At 29.5% G+C, this 17,804-nt stretch overlaps 1 protein-coding gene across 1 annotated transcript; it reads left to right on the forward strand.

Annotated features, from left to right (window-relative positions):
* Positions 1-13,440: 13,440 nt before the first annotated feature.
* LOC112710602 (pectinesterase/pectinesterase inhibitor-like) lies at positions 13,441-16,206 on the forward strand. Its single transcript, XM_025762888.3, has 2 exons — positions 13,441-14,648; positions 15,234-16,206. Exons 1-2 carry the CDS (start codon positions 13,631-13,633, stop codon positions 15,947-15,949), a joined length of 1,734 nt encoding a protein of 577 aa, XP_025618673.1. The 5' UTR covers positions 13,441-13,630; the 3' UTR covers positions 15,950-16,206.
* Positions 16,207-17,804: the final 1,598 nt, after the last annotated feature.

Below are 17,804 nucleotides of genomic sequence, written 5' to 3' on the forward strand. Positions count from 1 at the left end.
CTCTTTATTTACTTCACTTCCTAATTGATTAATTTTTCTTTGGAGATTAAAGAAACATACCTTTGTTGTACATAAATGCATACTTCTTTTAGCTTTGTTAATCAAAACGTGGCTAATTTTTTGGTTCTAGCAGCAACTAAAACAGAAGCATGTGAAAAAAAAAAACAAATGAAAGTGAGACACATAATAAGAGCTATATACAATTCATATGAAAACACTTCAATTGCTCTCCGAATATCCTAGAAATTGTAGGCATCAGATTAAATTTGATTTTCTAATATGTAATTCATAATAGTTTTGAATAATTTTGATTCTTTTACTGAACTCTGTCTTCATGAAGAGAGATTCTTTTTCGATTTTCTGTTAGGTTCTTCGTTTTCAGTATGTAGTAATTTTATTGGGATTTGCAAGTGTTCCTAATTTTTCACTGGAGTTTGCTTGTGTAAAAATAAATTGAAGAAATTATGTTGACCTTTTTTTAGGTTGCTAGGATGTCCTATTTTGATTTTTCAATTTTAGATGGAAAAGTGATCATGAGTGTAATTATAAGGGGTTAAAATATTTCTTCCAAATTGATTATAAGAATAATTGCAGATTTATTGTTATATGAATTTTTGCTGGAATCTTTATGTACACACTAGCTATTAAATTATTTCACACTATATGCCCATAACAAGATTCTACGCCAATTTCTAATTCATATGATTAATAATTAACAATTAGTACTTAATATTAGTTTATTTGGGGCCGGCTTTTAATATTTATCCATGAACCTTGCAATTCTGGTCCCTGCTTTGAATAGGTCTGGTGTTGATGAAGAGCTTCGGGTGGTGCTTATTAAAGGTCATGTAAAGGCTACTTGATTGGTAAGTTGTGTTTTAGTCTCAATTTGATAGTGCTAAATATTGTGGCTAAATTTATTGAAGGTTATAAAAATTCATGAATCTATAAATTCTAAAACTTTAAATGTGTCAGATTTTACAATTTTTGTGCTTATTTAGGATTGTTTTAAATCAATTTTGGGTGACTTCATTGTATATCATTATTTAAATAAAATTTTACATTATTTAAATAGGTTCTTTTAATATCATTGGTCACTCTAATGAGGTCTTATATATGTTTCTTATATTGTGTTCATTGCTGCGTGTCCTGAATGTTCAATTTTAAATTCTCATTTTGTTGTGAGAGTCACAGTTTTCTCACCTCTTTCTAGCTTATTGTGTTGTTTTCTTATAAAATTTGTTTTAGTATTTGGCCTCTATTTTTTCTTTCAAACTTTTCATCCCATTTCAATATGAGAATTGTCATGGATATGATAAATAAGATTAATCCTGAAATTACCTATCTCACCTCTTTCTAGCTTATTGTGTTGTTTTCTTATAAAATTTGTTTTAGTATTTGGCCTCTATTTTTTCTTTCAAACTTTTCATCCCATTTCAATATGAGAATTGTCATGGATATGATAAATAAGATTAATCCTGAAATTACCTATCTTTTGCTGGGGATTTCACATTTTGGAGTTCATTGCAGGAGAGTGGAAGTAAGAGATAGATAAGTAAATACTGCACCATAAGCTTTTGACACTAAGGGATAGTCAAAATCCTTTATGGCTAGCTCTCTTTTTAAAAGGAACCAATTATATGCATTCCCAGCTATTCCTCTCGCTTTAGATCTCATATTTTTTACTTACCAAGTCTTGCATCATCATTTGATAATAATATGAACTCATATCAGTTCCAAGAAATATTTAAATTTTGAAGTATGCATTTAAGTTTGTATTTCTATTATCATGATAAAAATTGGGTTTCATGTTAACTGTATGACTAAGCAATAAATAATTCAATTAAAGAGCATCATTGATATGTTTGTTGCTTTTATGCAATGAACAGAAGGATTAAAATAGTAAAAAATATGTTCCTGAAGTTGTTTGTGATATGTTTTGCTAATTTCAGTGGATGATATTCCAACTCATGAAATTGAAGTTGCTTCACGGCTAATGAACACGCTCTAGAAAAAGGACCAATTATTCTCTGATTTCGAGGTCAGTTCCTTAACCAAATAAATGAAAAGTAACTTTTAACATTCAAGTGCATTGTTACTTATACTTTGGTAGCTGCTTTCATTGCCCTGTTCACATATTTTACCTTTTTCTCTCACATTTGGTTAAGTTATACGTAGGCCAATCTTGTGCATATCTTGCTATTTCAACCCGCTATAATTTTCAATTGATGCCTTTTACATTCTATGTTAATGCACTCTTTAACGAAAAGAAACAAAAGATTGGACAATGTTGTTAATTGTAAGTGGCCAATGTACAATTTTAGAATTGATATTTGAATTGTAAATCATTTGTTATTTGTTAGAAATTCAGAAAATTATGTGCACAATTGTACAACTGTTAAAATTCACTTTTGATTCCAAATGTGAGTTTGACTATAACTTTACTTTGCTTAAAGATTTTGTCTTTATGATAAAGATATTTTGCTTCTTGATTTAAAAAAAAATAGAAGATGAAGAATACTTTGAAATTTTAAACTTAGTCTATGAAAGTGTAGTTTTTTTCAAAAAAAAAATGTTAGCTTCTTTCTTTATAATAATACCATTTTGTGTAAGAAAATTGAAAATAACTACGCATTAAATTTCAATGTCTTTATAATAATACCATTTTGTGTAAGAAAATTGGAAATAACTACGCATTAAATTTCAATGCTGAAGTACCAGAGGCTATACTGATATAGGAGCCTTTTATATTTATAAACTAATCATAACCATAATAGGATTACCTATTGTAGGATCTTGGTAAGTGTTTATTGTGGATGGAAGCACCATGAATTTGGGTTTGTGGGATACTGCTGGTGAGTTAGTTCACTATTTATCAAGTTTTGTTTTTGAAGGGTCTTGGTTTTTCTCAAATTTTTTTTAAATATGCCAAGAAAATTACAATAGATTAAGATCTTTAAGCTATTGTGGAGCTAATGAAAATTAAATGTGATTATTATGCTCAATTATGCCTTTTAAATATTCTTTTATTTAGAAAATTTATCCAATTATTTTAAATTTGGATGTATGAAGAAAGCAATAAAAGTGACGGTAAATTTATTGGATTTTTCCTTTAAGAGTTTCAATTTTGTTGTGTTATGGATTCTCTTAATTGGTCGTTTTTGTTATGGGTAAAGTGTTCTTATACTTGATAATTGATGAGGATAACATTTGATATAATCAATAACAATTGATTAAAATTGCATATTAGGGGTTCTACCAGAGCTGTTAACTAAAAGTTAACCCCTAAAAGCTGTGAAGTACAATTGCATAAAGCAGTTTAGTTACAAATGATCTTAATTAGTTTATTGTTTGCTCCTGTTAGTTGCCTATCACTATGTTATCATGCTAAAATTTTATTGTAATTTACTTCTCCTGTTTTAAGATTATGATTCTACGGTGTTGGTTGGACAAAAGTAGAGTTTGAGGATAATCAAGTTTGTTTGGATCTCTTTGAGATGATATTTTCTACTTATAGGTTTAACCTATTTAATATTTCTTAGTTTTCCCTCTTGAAAAATGGGACCTTCATTATTATATTCTATTCTAAACGTATTGCTCTTATAAAAAGTTGAGTACTTTTCTTTTTTTTCTTTTTTTATTAAAAAATGTGTTTAGATCTTAATATCAGGTGTTCTTCAGAATAATACAATTCTATGAGTAGTGATGCTAAATTAAAATACTTAAAATAATGAGACTTTTTGAATAAAAAATTTTCTTTTTGTGTTTGGGATCTTCTAATGAGTTAAAATCATGACAAGCTCTAAATATTAGGAAAAAAATAATTGAATACAATTTTTGTTTTGAAACATGTAATTTATGAATTTAGGGTTTAGGATTTAGGGTTTAATTGTGATGTAGCATCGAGTCTTTGGGGCGATGTACTATATAATATGGGTCTGCATTGTAGATGACCTAAGGAATGCTTCAAGTCATGGATTGCGGCACCAATTCCAACGAGGTATAAGCAGCAGTGGGAGATAAATACTCAGGTTTTGAAATGGGAGATAAAGTATTGGAGCCAAACTTGGGTGTCGAACAAAGAAGAGCGCAGGAGAGGAGAATTTAAAATTCAATGATATAATGATTTGAGGAGTGGATGAAATAGGTACATATGCTTTGTCTTATTGTGGTCTTGATTATTATTATTATAGGATGGTTTTTATCTTCTTTGCTTGATTTAGAATAGTAGTTTCTTTAAGTTGTTGGTCTATTTAGCAAGATAGTAGTGGGCTTATGTTCTGCTTTAAGCCTTTGTAACTGCTACTGACTTCATGTTTCTGATGGGTTTAGTGCGTGATTTCTTATTTAAAAAAAAGATGCAGGCAAGGCAAGCTATTAGCTCTAATGTTACAACAATAGGAATAGAAGGTAATTTTTTTGGATGGTTAAATTTCTATTTTTATTTTTTTTATTGAACAGTTTTATTGTTTTAATTGCCATTACTAATGTTATTGTCATTGATGATTATTATTAGTTTGGGAGAATTATGTGTGATTTTTTTATTATGGAGGATAGGGTATGACTTTAAAGGTTATTGTTGTTACTTCTAATCAGGTACAAAAGTTGCACCAAGAACTCCGTGAAGCTGCTGGTTTTCAAAAATTATTTTCAAAAATTTGTTTTTTTCTTAACTCAATTTATAGGATTGCGGGGATTTATATATTAAGGCAAAGTTCGATATTACTTATCAATTTTGAGTTCTTTTATAATTTTTTAACAAAGATTTTGTTTTATATCAATGAGAGTTTTTGACATATATATTTTTGCTCATTATGTTAGCCAATTCCGTTAATTAAGATTTGTAATTATCTAAATTGTGGTGAAGCTGTGTTAATTTATCTGTTTAGAAGAAAAATTAATTTGATCAGACTTGGACAATACTCATGAAAGGCAAGAGAGTTAGTTAATTAGTACAGAAATTATATTATACAAAGTAGAATAAAAAATTATTGTCTCTTTTCAGCTGAAGTATCTTTTCCTTTTTTATTCATGTTCTCTCTTAACAAATATTTTTTTAAACATTTATAACATCCAAACATAGAGAAAACATTCACACCCTAATTTATTAATCTTCTATTCAATTTTAACGAGTTAAAATCTTCCTTTTTCATAAAATCTTAGAACATTGCCTAGAAGAGCAGGTAACTGAATTTAATGCCATGTGTGATGTGTTTAATAAGTAACAAATTTTAGAGAGATGTTTTTTAGTATGTTATTTTTTTTCATTTAATATTATAACTGATAAATAAAAAATAAATTATTTTTGTACGTAAAAATTACACAAAATAAATTAATTATTATTTTTAAAATTATATACTAAGTTGATTATTTCGTTTATAATTTTTAATTTCATTAAAAATATAAAAATCACATTATATCACTCAACAACCTATTAAAAAGTACAAACAATTCAAAATCTCAAATAGTCTCAATCGTATTTCATTGATGTGTCACTTTTACAATATTTAAGAATAAATGATAAAAGAAAAAGTAAGAAGAAAGAAATAAAAAGTAAAGGAAGTCTATCAAAAGAAATTTATTACTCATATTTGTATTTTTTTTTTTGACTCACTCATTTGTATTTGAGAGGAATATAAAATTATTGTTCTATAAGATGCAATGAATTTTTAAGATGCAATGATTTTTTAAAAATTTTACCAAATCATTTCGCTTACAAATAAATGAAAGATCATCTCGCTAAGACGTCACAAGTTTTAGAAAAAGTATTCAAGTTATGATATTTTAGAGTTGATATATTTATTTTTTTGAGATAATATAAATTATACATTTTTTAATGAAAGAGCAATTAAATCTTTTTTGAGTTAAATCGAATAAAAAAATTTAACTAATAGATATTTTTTATCCGTACGTTGCACGGGGTTTCTGCTAGTTAAATAAGGAAAAGAGTAAAATGGATAGATTGCAGTATATGTTATTATTTAGACATTTAAATTCTTAGTGACGGCAGAAAATTATATAAATAAATATTGTCATTATTTTATTTAACAATGACGGTTTAAATAAAAGTCACAAAACAAGTGTAATATTCATCTAATTTGATGTAGTGTCTTTAGATTTAAATTGTAATGTCAACAACTTTTTAAGAAAGCAATTAATCTTTGTTTTTTTTTTTAAAAAAAAAATTCATTTAAAAAATATTCAACTGTTTTAATGGTGACATTCTTAATATTTAAGAATATATATATATATATATATATATATATATATATATATATTAAGTTTAAGTTTAAATAGAAACTAACATATAAGCAGGAATAATTTCATGAAAATGAATTAATTTATGGTGCATTTATCAAAAAATTCAAACAATGAACAATATTTATATAGTATTTATAAAAAAGAGATAATAATCAAATTCATGTACAGAGATAATAATCTAATAATCAGAGATATACATTTGCAAAATACAAAGTAAGAGTAGAATTTCAAGCTAAACTATAAGATGCCATCCATGTTCTCATTTCTTTCTTTTTTATTTTGTTAAATACAAAACGGTACATGCATATAAATTTAATTAAAGGAGAAAGTAAGTTCATACTAACAAAAAAAACATCCTCATTATGAGTGCAAAATTAAAGCCCCTCGCAATCACATGAAGGGAGGTTAAGGAAAAATTTGTAGCAGCGCGTGCCAGTCCTAACTAGAAGAAGCATTAACCGAAGCATTCTATCAAATAGGTGACGTCCATCAACCAAATAATTCATTTATTCATTTTCCGTCGATAATAATATATCAACATATGATAATACTATCTTCCTATTCCTCACTCAATCATAAATTAGCAAATATATAATCTTCAATCTTATACTAAAATATTCAAATTTTAATGTGTCAAGGATTAAGATCAAGAAGCTGCAGATTTTGGTTAACTATGTGTAGTTGAGTCAATAATATTGAAATTCTGTTACAAAATTCAGTTACACAATATATCTTTATAAATAACAATACCTTATATATAAAGAAGTGAGATCAACACATGATAGTTAATTCTGATTTTCTCTCAATTCACTTTTTCTCTGTTCTTCTTTCTGTATTCTATAATTTCATTTTTTTGCATCATAAATCTTAATACTCTTATCAAAAACTTTTTCATGGTATCCAGAGCCTAATGGTTGGCACCATGGCTATGATCCTTTCTAACACTTCCAACTCCAAATATTGTTTACCAGTTATATCTAATAAGCTCAATGGCAACAACTTCCTAACGTAAAAACAAACTGCAATCATCATAGTGGAAAGCCAGAATCTTGAAAGCCAGTTCAAGAGGGAGAACATCCCAATTCAAATGGTGGATTCTGGAGACCCAGCAAAACCAATAAAGACTGAATCAGAAACCTTCAAAAAATGGAGACTCCAAGACAAATCTCTTATGACCTAGCTATTAGCATCTATGGATACAATCTTCAAAAACAAGATTGTGCACTGCAAATTCTTCTATGAGATGTGAGATATTATTCTTAAATTCTTTACAACTTCATCAAGGGCAAGAATTCAGAGTTTTCGATAACAATTATAGTCTGTAAGACTCACTACTACCACTACTGAATATCTTACAAAAATTAGACAATTAGTAGATTCATTAATTGCCTTAGAGGCACCGTTCTCTGAAAATGAATATATTCAAACCATTCTTGATGGAGTCACCAAAGAATATCAAGACTTCATTGGTACTGTTATGGCAAAAATGGGCAAATTTATGGTAGTTGAAATAGAATCATACCTGGTAGCATATGAAGATATGCTAAATCGATTCAAGAAACCTTCACAACCAATTTCTTTAGCCAATTTATCTCAATCTTCTATCCCTTCGGATAAGAATTTTGAAAGAAACTACAATCCTTCTAGAGGCAGAGGAAGAGAAATAAGATTTATGAGAGGTGGCAGATTTACCAACTCAACTCGTTTGTTTTGTCAAATCTATAATCTCCCAGACATGCTGCTTGGAGTTGTTATTACAGATTTGACCAACAATTTGAGTTACCTAATGCAACATTTTCAACTCAATCATATTACCCTTCAACTCCTCCATCATCCTTTCATCAACCTAGGACATTCTTGGCAGCATCACCATCATCATCATCCTCACAAAATACAGTTTGGTATCCTGACTCTAGAGCCAGTCACCATGTGACAGCTGAACCTAATAACCTTCTTCAAGATGCTAAGAATCAGATTGGGTCAGATCAGTTGTATATAGATAATGGTCAAGGTATCAAGATTTCTAACTCTGGTTCTTCTATTCTTTATGATTTAAATACTGCTCTTTCTTTCAGATTAACTAATCTATTACTTGTGCCTCAAATAACCTAAAATCTCTTGAGTGTTTCTAAATTTGTAGCTGATAACTCGGTCTTTTTTAGCTCAGGCTACCAGAAATCATCTACTTCAAAGGATAGCTAAGAATGGAATTTATGTGTTTTCCATTCTGTTTGTACCAAAAACTCTTTCCTCAACCCCAAATTGTGTAAAGCAACAAACTGTATTGACTGCTACTTCTATTCTCAATAATTTTGTAGATACATGGCATAAGAGACTTGACCATCCCTCTATGAAAACTGTGTCACATATTCTGAATAAAAATCAAAATTTACATTCAAAATGCTCTACTCCTATATCTATTTGTGAATTCTGTTCTATGACAAAGTTACATCAATTACCTTTTCTAAGAACTTGTCTACATAGATATTTGGGGACCAACTCCTATAGTTTCTAAGAATGGTTTTAGATATTATATTAGTTTTGTAGATACTTATAGTAAATACACTTCACTTTCTCTTCTGGTTAATAAATCTGAAGCCTTAGCAGCTTTTAAGCAATATAAAACTACTTTGGAAAGACAAACTGGACATCAGCTTAAAGCTATACAAAGTGATAATGGTCTTGAATTTTTTTCTAATTCCTTCAAGACTTATTTGATTGAGCAGGGAATCATTCACAGACTTTCATGTTCTTATACACATCAACAACAAGGGACAGTGGAAAGAAAACATCGACATCTTACATAAGTTAGTGTATCATTTTTTGCCATAGCTACTCTTCCATTACAGTTCTAGAATTATGAATTTCAAATTGCTGCTTATCTCATTAATAGACTTTCCACTCCTATTCTCAATCAATTATCTCCCTTGGAGAAACTCTTTCATCAGCAACCAGATTACACTTTTCTCAAAGTATTTGGCTGTGCTTGCTATCCTCTCTTGAGGCCTTACAACAAACATAAATTTGATTACAAGTCTCATTTATGTTTATTCTTAGGCTATGATTTTAGACACAAAGGCTATAAATGTCTTTCTCCATCAGGTAAATTATACATATCAAGAAATGTTTTTGATGAAACAGGATTCCTATACTCTTTCCATTTTACTTCAAAATATTCTTCTATTTCAGACTCCTCACCTCTCTTACTTACACCACAAGTTATTCCTGGACCACCATCACCAATTCAGTCACACACACCTCCTTTAGAAACACCAATTTCTTCCTCTATCTCTTCCCCTCCCTCTTCAAATCTGCCTCACTCAGCTTTACATCTTATATCAGTAAATCGTGACCTTCAATCTCCTACAATGCCTACTGGCCCAATTCCAACTTCAGATATGGAAATAGTGTTACCTCTGCAACCACCCATTATCTCTTCTTTTTCATCACAAGTATCACCCCCTCTTCCTCCACGACCATCCAACATTCACCCAATGAAAACCAAATCTAAATCTGAAATTTCTAAACCTCGAGTCTTTTCTACTATTACTTTCTCATTGCATAGTGATTCAGAGTTTCTACATCATATACCAAAAATATCTTCGGAAGCATTAAAACATGCTCATTGAAAATAGGCAATGCAAACTCAGTATTCTGCACTTTTAAAATGCCAAATATGGGATCTAACCTCTCCACCATCTAGTGTTGTCATTATAGGCAGCAAATGGGTCTTTGCATTTAAAAAGAACCCTCAAGGCCAAGTCATTAAAAATAAAGCTAGACTTGTGGCCAAGAAATCTTATCAAAGAGAGGGGGTGAACTTTGAGCAAACCTTTAATACTGTGATTAAGCCTCAAACTATTCGAATTGTACTCTTAATTGCCTTGTCTCGAGACTGGCAATTGAGACAAATTAATTTTGACAATGCATTTTTCAAAGGTGATTTGCGTAAAACGGTTTATATGCAACAACCTCAAGGATTTTGTGACACTAACCTCCAAGAGCTTGGTTTCTAACCTTATCTGCCACATTAAAGAAGTTTGATTTTATTAGTACTCGTTCAGATCCTTTTTTATTCATAAGACATACTAATACATCTATAACTCTATTATGTGTATATATTGATGACATTCTATTAACTGGAGATAATCCCTCTAAATTACAATTATTAATTTAGCAGCTTCACTCTATTTTCTCTCTTAAAAATCTTGGCAAATTCAATTTTTTTTCTTGGCTTAGAAGCCAATTACATGAATGATTCTCAAATTTTACTACATAAAAAGAAATATATCACTGACTTACTTGATTGAACCAAAATGACTATGGCTAATTTAGCCCCAACTCCTATGGTTGCTTTTTTAAAATTGTCAGCTAATGATTCCTCTCATTTTGAAGATCCAAAATTATTTCGTTCTATTATAGGGGCCTTCCAATATCTCACACTTACTAGGCCAGACCTCACATTTGCTGTTAACAAGATTTATCAGTATATGCACAATCTCACAGTCAATTATTGGAAAGCACTCAAAAGGATACTTAGATATATTAAAGGAAGTATATATCAGGGTCTCTTATTTACAGTCTGCATTGACTTTTGATTATTTGCTTTTTTAGATGTTGATTGGGGAGCAGATGTTGATGATAGAAAAAGTGTTACTGGATATTGTGTCTACCTAGGAACAAACTTGATTGCATAGAAAAACAACAAGCAACGTGCCGTTAGCCGATCAAGCATAGAAGCTGAGTTTCGTGCAATTGCTGTAGCTCAATCTGAAGTCATTTGGACACAAAACTGTTTCATGAGTTACATCTCTCTTTCACCACAGCTCTTACTCTCTACTGTGACAACCAAAGTGCTTGCCTTCTTGCTGCAAATCCAATTTTACACAGCAAATCTAAGCATTTCGAGCTAGATCTTCACTTTGTGAGGGACCAAGTTACACATAAGAAACTATTTGTCACTAATATTCCGTCCTCAGATCAGGTGGCTGACATATAACCAAGCCACTATCGATGACTCTCTTTTCCAAATTTTGTGGTAAACTTCGTGTTTGTTATCCCCTATACTCAGTTTGAGGGGGCTGTCAAGGATCAAGATCAAGAATGTGTAATTGAGTCAATAAACTGTTACAAAATTCAATTACACAATATGTCTTTATAAATAACAATGCCTTGTACATAAAGAAGTGAGTTCAATACATAATAGTTAATTCTGATTTTTTCTCAATTCACTTCTCTTTTGTTCTTTTCTCTGCATTCTACAATTTCATTTTCTGCATCATCAACCTTACTACTCTTATCAGAAATCTTTTTACAATGATAAACTTATATTAGTTTAAAGTTTCAATTAAAGTAAAACTATAATTAGCAAAATTATGTTCATTTTTATGGATAGAGAAAAAAATAGTAAAAATTAGTTGAAGTAGTGTGGGAGAAAATTGCAACAAAGATGGTAGTGAATTTTTTTGAGAAAATCGCATTTGAAGAGAGAAGAAAAGAGGAGGTGGTTTTGGTGATTGAAATTGGTGAAAGTGGAATGGAACACGTGTGTATGAATAAAGGTGGGATTTATTTTTCAATTTTTAAATTTTTGTACGTATTTATATACAGTGATTGAAATTGATGTACACAACATAACATAATTGATATTTATAGATATATTTTTTGTTTTTAAAATTTGTCAAAAATTTTTAATATATTTTTATATTTTATTTTGTTTTAATTTGGTTCTAAAAATTTTCAATTTGTATTAAATATACCATAATTAATTTTTTAAGAAATTTAGAACTAATTCACCAACAAATTTAAAAGAATAACCTTTAGCACAAGCAAATTAGACCTAATTGTTAAATATTATAATTAAATTATTCTTAAATTTTTTAAAAATTTAGTTGGCAAGAGTAGTACAATTGATGTAAATTAAAAATTTTAAGAATAAAATTAAAATAAAATAAAATTTAAGAATATTTTTTAAAATGTTCACAAACTTAAAAAATAAAAAATATATTTTACTCTATATTTATTATACACCATATTAATGTACATAAAAATAACTACTAAATCAATAATTTATATAAAATAAAGATTAAATCATAAAATAGATATCAAAATAAATTCAGTAATATATGTATTTATTTATAAATATATAACAGCTAATTTTTTTAAATATACATATCATTTTTTTGTTTACAATACGTAATGTATTTTTTCTAATGGTTTATACATAAATATTTAACCAAGCCCCCTTAAATTTTTGTGGCCCTCGTCAAGAAAAATTTTGGTTCCACCACTGGCCAAATAACAGTTTCTAAACCTTTTCATGTTTATGTTTTAGACATAAGAAGATGTAAGGAATATTTCTAGTTCGTTAAAAAGAGTTCGTTATTCCCCTGCCCTCCAGACACACTGAAGATATTGAAGAGGAAGACATATAAGCCTAACCAAAACTGAATAGCTTGTAAAGAAACTAGTATTTACAGCTCTAGCTAGGTAGTATATATTAGCACCAATTTTATAATAATTTTATTTGGATATATGACTTTTAGTTTAATTTTTAACTCTTAACTTCTACATTTTAAAATTTTTCATGTTGAAAAGGCAAAAAAAACAATTAAAATTTATCTTATTTAATATTTATTAATTATTACAACAATTAATAAATACTAAATAAAATAGCTTCTGCCTGATTTTGACTAATTTTTTTTATTATCAAATATTTTTCCATATCTAAATATCGAAACGAAAATATTTAATAACCAAAACGAATTAATCAAAAATAACTAAAATTTATCTTATTTAATATTTATTATTTATTATAACAATTAATGAATATTAAATAAAAAAACTAAATTTTGACTGTTTTTTCAATCTCTCTAATATTGCTGTATCCTATTTGATGTAGTAATTTTTACTTATCAATTAATTTATGTTAAGAAATTAAAGACCTTCCAAGTCCACCACAAAAACCATGCGGTTCCCCAAGACTACAGGCACTTGAAAGAGTCTCTATGACTACTTAATATAGGAATTTCCGAAATCAGCAACAACATTGAACACTCATTCACGTAAAGATTGGAAGTCTCATTATCTATTCTAAGACTGCTAAAAATAACTTCAACATTGAGCTTCCTATAAATACATAAAACTAATCCTCAGTTCAGATAATCAATAATACTTTGATACACATACAAATCAATCATCATCCTCCCAAACAATAAACCAATAAAGCGGGAGGGAATTTAAATATCATATTCCCAAAAATTACATGTTGTTTTCCATAGTTGTTTCCTAGGATTAAAAAAAAAAAACAATTAGAAAAAGAGATAAAAAACAAAAAAGGGAAGAAAGAAAAGAGTGAAACAAATACAAAATGGCCGCAGGAAAAATCCTTGTGTCCGGTATTTCCCTCATCCTGGTTGTGGGTGTTGCCATCGGAGTAGTTGTCGTCGTGAACAACAAGAGTAGCGATCCTTCGTTAGCAGAACACCAAAGGACTGTGACTTCAATGTGCCAGGGGACCGATGACCCTCAGCTTTGCCAGGACACGCTCAAGGATGTTAAATCCTCAGGGTCGGATCCTAAGGCCTACATTGCCGCCTCGGTGGAAGCAACTACTAAGAGCGTGATTCAGGCTTTGAATATGAGTGATCGGCTCTCAGTGGATCATGGCAGTCAAAGCCCGGGCATCAAGATGGCCCTTGATGACTGTAAAGATTTGTTGGAATTTGCCCTAGATAGCCTGGAGGCATCAGCAAATTTGGTCCGAGATAACAACATTCAAGCTGTTCATGATCAGACGCCTGATTTCAGGAACTGGCTGAGTGCTGTTATCTCGTACCAACAATCTTGCATGGAAGGTTTTGACGACTCGCAAGACGGCGAGGCCAAAGTGAAAGAGCAGTTGCATACTCAAAGCTTGGACCAGATGGGGAAACTCACTGCGATCACGCTTGATATTGTCACCGATTTGTCTAAGATCCTTGAAACCTTTGGGTTGAAATTGGATTTGAAACCTGCCTCTCGCCGCCTCATGGAGGCAACCGATAACAATGTGGATGCAGAAGGGTTCCCGGGTTGGATGTCTGCAGCGGATAGGAAGCTCATGGGAAATGGCGGCGGCGGAGGTGGCAACGGTGCACCAAATGCTGTGGTTGCTCAAGATGGAAGTGGTCAATTTAGGACCATTAAGGATGCTATTAACTCATATCCTAATGGCTTCAAAGGAAGATACATTATCTATGTTAAGGCTGGGGTTTACAACGAGTATATTATCATTCCAAAGACTGCAGCGAATATTCTTATGTACGGTGATGGCCCAACAAGGACTATTGTCACTGGTCACAAGAACTTTGTAGATGGTGTCAAGACAATGCAGACTGCAACCTTCGGTAAGAAGTTGTTTATCTATACTTTTACATCTATTATTTATGTTTTCAATTGTGTGTTTTATTTGTTTCCTTTGAAGATCAAAAGTTAACATGATTGAACTGAAAAAGAAATGGTAAACTAAAATTATAACTATTTTATTTCAATGTTCTTTAGAAAGATAAATACTAAAAGTACCATTTTAAGTGACAAAATAACCCATAATACATTAGATTTTGTGATCTATTAATATTGTTACTTTGCATTATATTTTTTTTATCCCATTCGTTAAATCCCTTTAAGAAATTATAATGCATTTATTATTATTATTATTCCTGTTGTTTGTCTTTGTCTTCGTTAAATTTTAAAAATTAAAACAAAATTTGAGTTGATTTTCATGTGCTAAAATTTTACATTGTCATCGACCAAAGTTGAAGGAGTAGATGATTAAATTAAATATTATTACTGTAATAACACATTATTACATGTTAAATGTGAATTTTTTTATTGTAAAGTGTGTAAAAAATAAACTCATAAAATTGTATTAGTAATTTTTTATTAATTATTTTAAATTTTAAATTCTAAACACTTATTTTTCATGTATGCAGCGAACACAGCGCCTGGGTTCATCGCGAAGTCAATGGCATTCGAAAACACCGCAGGTTGGGCAAAACACCAAGCAGTGGCGTTCCGAAACCAAGGAGACATGTCCGCTTTCTTCGACGTCGCGCTGCATGGTTACCAAGACACCCTCTACGTCCAAGCCAACCGTCAATTCTTCCGAAACTGCGAGATCTCCGGTACCATCGACTTCATCTTCGGCGCATCCGCCACCATAATCCAAAACTCCAGGATCATAGTTCGGAAGCCAGGTCCCAACCAATTCAACACCGTCACGGCAGACGGTACGGCGCAAAAGAACATGGCAACAGGGATCGTTATCCAGAACTGCGAGATCATGCCGGAGAGGGAACTCTTCCCCGACAGACTCTCAGTGAAATCGTACCTTGGTAGGCCATGGAAACAGTATGCAAAGACAGTGGTTATGGAGTCGAATTTGGGTGACCTTTTCTCACCTGATGGATGGGCTCCTTGGGCTGGATCCCAGTTTCTTAATACCTTGTACTATGCTGAGTTCAACAACGTTGGACCCAGTGCTAATGTTCAAGGAAGGGTTAAGTGGAAAGGTTACCACCCAAACATTGATAGGAACCAAGCTGCGGCATTCACTGTTGGACAGTTTCTCAAAGCGGGACCCACTGGTACTGCTGATGATTGGTTGAGGGCAACTGGCATTCCTTACGATGTTGGATTCACAAAATGAATAGCTTAGCTTCCGTGGGAGGTTAGAAGCCATAGGCAAAATGTAATTCCAATTTCGGAGTTTTTCCTTTTCTTTTCTTTTTTCCCCTTTTTTATTCCTTCTTTTAAGTGTAGTTGTATAATTTTTGTAGTGTACGGTATGGTTTACACTTTGAAGTTTTTACTGTGAAGCTCAGGTGAAACCATCTTTGTACATGTGGTTTGTAACCGTAAGAGAATTTTACAACTAATATTATTTATTTGGTGATTTCTTTCAAATCTATGGTAAATTTGTGGGTGATTTATCCTTGCTTAGGTGTCACCATCACAAACATTAATCAAGAAAATTTTTTAAAGGTATATTAATTGATGAAGTATAAAAGTCAAAGCTCATAATGAATCTATAGCATAAATATACTACATGGTACTGTATGAATAATTGTTATATATAGATACTGTATGATGTGAGTAAATTAAGATGAATTTAATGATGGATTTTTTTATTTTATTTTTTTACTTTTATGTTGTTTTTTTTAGTCCAACCTATAAAGAGTAAAGCTTAAAAATTAAGTCTAATAGTTATGCAGTAGTAAGGAGCGTACAAGTTAGAATCTAACCACTCTTTAAAATTTTAAATATTATAATCTTAAATTAGTCAATTAATTTTATAAATTTTCTCTTAAATTAGATTATTTTATAATTTTAATTTTGATATGATTTCAAATTTTATATGTTTAATTTATCCTTTTAATTTTATCTAAATTTTCAAAGGTTAATAATCAAATTAGTCATTTAAAGATGAAATATTTTTTAAATTTGTCTCTGAAAAATTTTATCAATCAAACGGGTCTTTTAAAGATTATGAATGAATTATATTTGTTCTTTAGTTAATCTATTAACAAATTTTTGTCCATTATTGATGATATGAAATGTTAATAATAACATACATAACACCTAACATATCTAATTAGACGTTGACCAAATATATTTATAAAAATCTATTAATTTAATAGATCGATCATATTGGAAATAGGGTTTATGTTTGGAAAAAAAAATTAAATTAATATATTTTCATAAACATAGTGACCAATGTTCAATTAGACATATCAAGTATCATGTATATTGTCAATTAACGTTTTGCAACCTCAATCATTAACAGAAATTATTAATAGTGTGACCGAAAAATAAATATAATTAATTTTTAATTTTTAATAAATTAATTTGATTAAAAAAATTTTTAGGAATGAATTTAATTATTAATCCAAATTCTTAATTTTTTCTACCTTAACGACAATGTTAAGAGATTTAGGGTGGATTTAAGTAAATCTACTAAATAACTTACTAAAATGACTTTGAAAATATAATTTTTAAAAGTTATAATAGTTATATTTGGTAAATCAAATTAAAAATAATTTTTAATAAATATAAATAATAATAATAATTATATTTGATAAAATAAATTATAAAATTTAAAAAATTTATAATAGACAAAAATATATAAATAAATTTAAATATTTATTAGAATTTAATTTTGATATATATTTTATATAATCATTCAATTACATCTGTTCTTTTAGATAATTATTTATGTAATCAATATGAAAAATAATTATTTTTATTAACATAACATTATGTGATTAAATATATGTATAAAAATATTTTATATTAATAATATATCAAAATTAAGTTTTATTTATTAATATATAAAATTATATTAGATTTAATTTTAATAAATATAAATTAACTTTTAAAAAACTTTTTAAAGTACATATATATTATGTGGTATAATATAAATAATATAGAATATAATATAGTGTGAAAATATTTAATGAATAAATTAATGAATTCTGAAAATTTTTTTTATCAATAACTATGAT

Source organism: Arachis hypogaea, chromosome 9 (genome assembly GCF_003086295.3).
Source record: "Arachis hypogaea cultivar Tifrunner chromosome 9, arahy.Tifrunner.gnm2.J5K5, whole genome shotgun sequence".
Taxonomy (NCBI): Eukaryota; Viridiplantae; Streptophyta; class Magnoliopsida; order Fabales; family Fabaceae; genus Arachis; species Arachis hypogaea.

Coding starts and splice junctions, on each gene's coding strand:
- LOC112710602 (XM_025762888.3), top strand. CDS start 13,631: ATGGCCGCAGGAAAAATCCTTGTGTCCGGTATTTCCCTCATCCTGGTT. Junction 14,649..15,233: donor AATGCAGACTGCAACCTTCG/GTAAGAAGTTGT, acceptor TCATGTATGCAG/CGAACACAGCGCCTGGGTTC.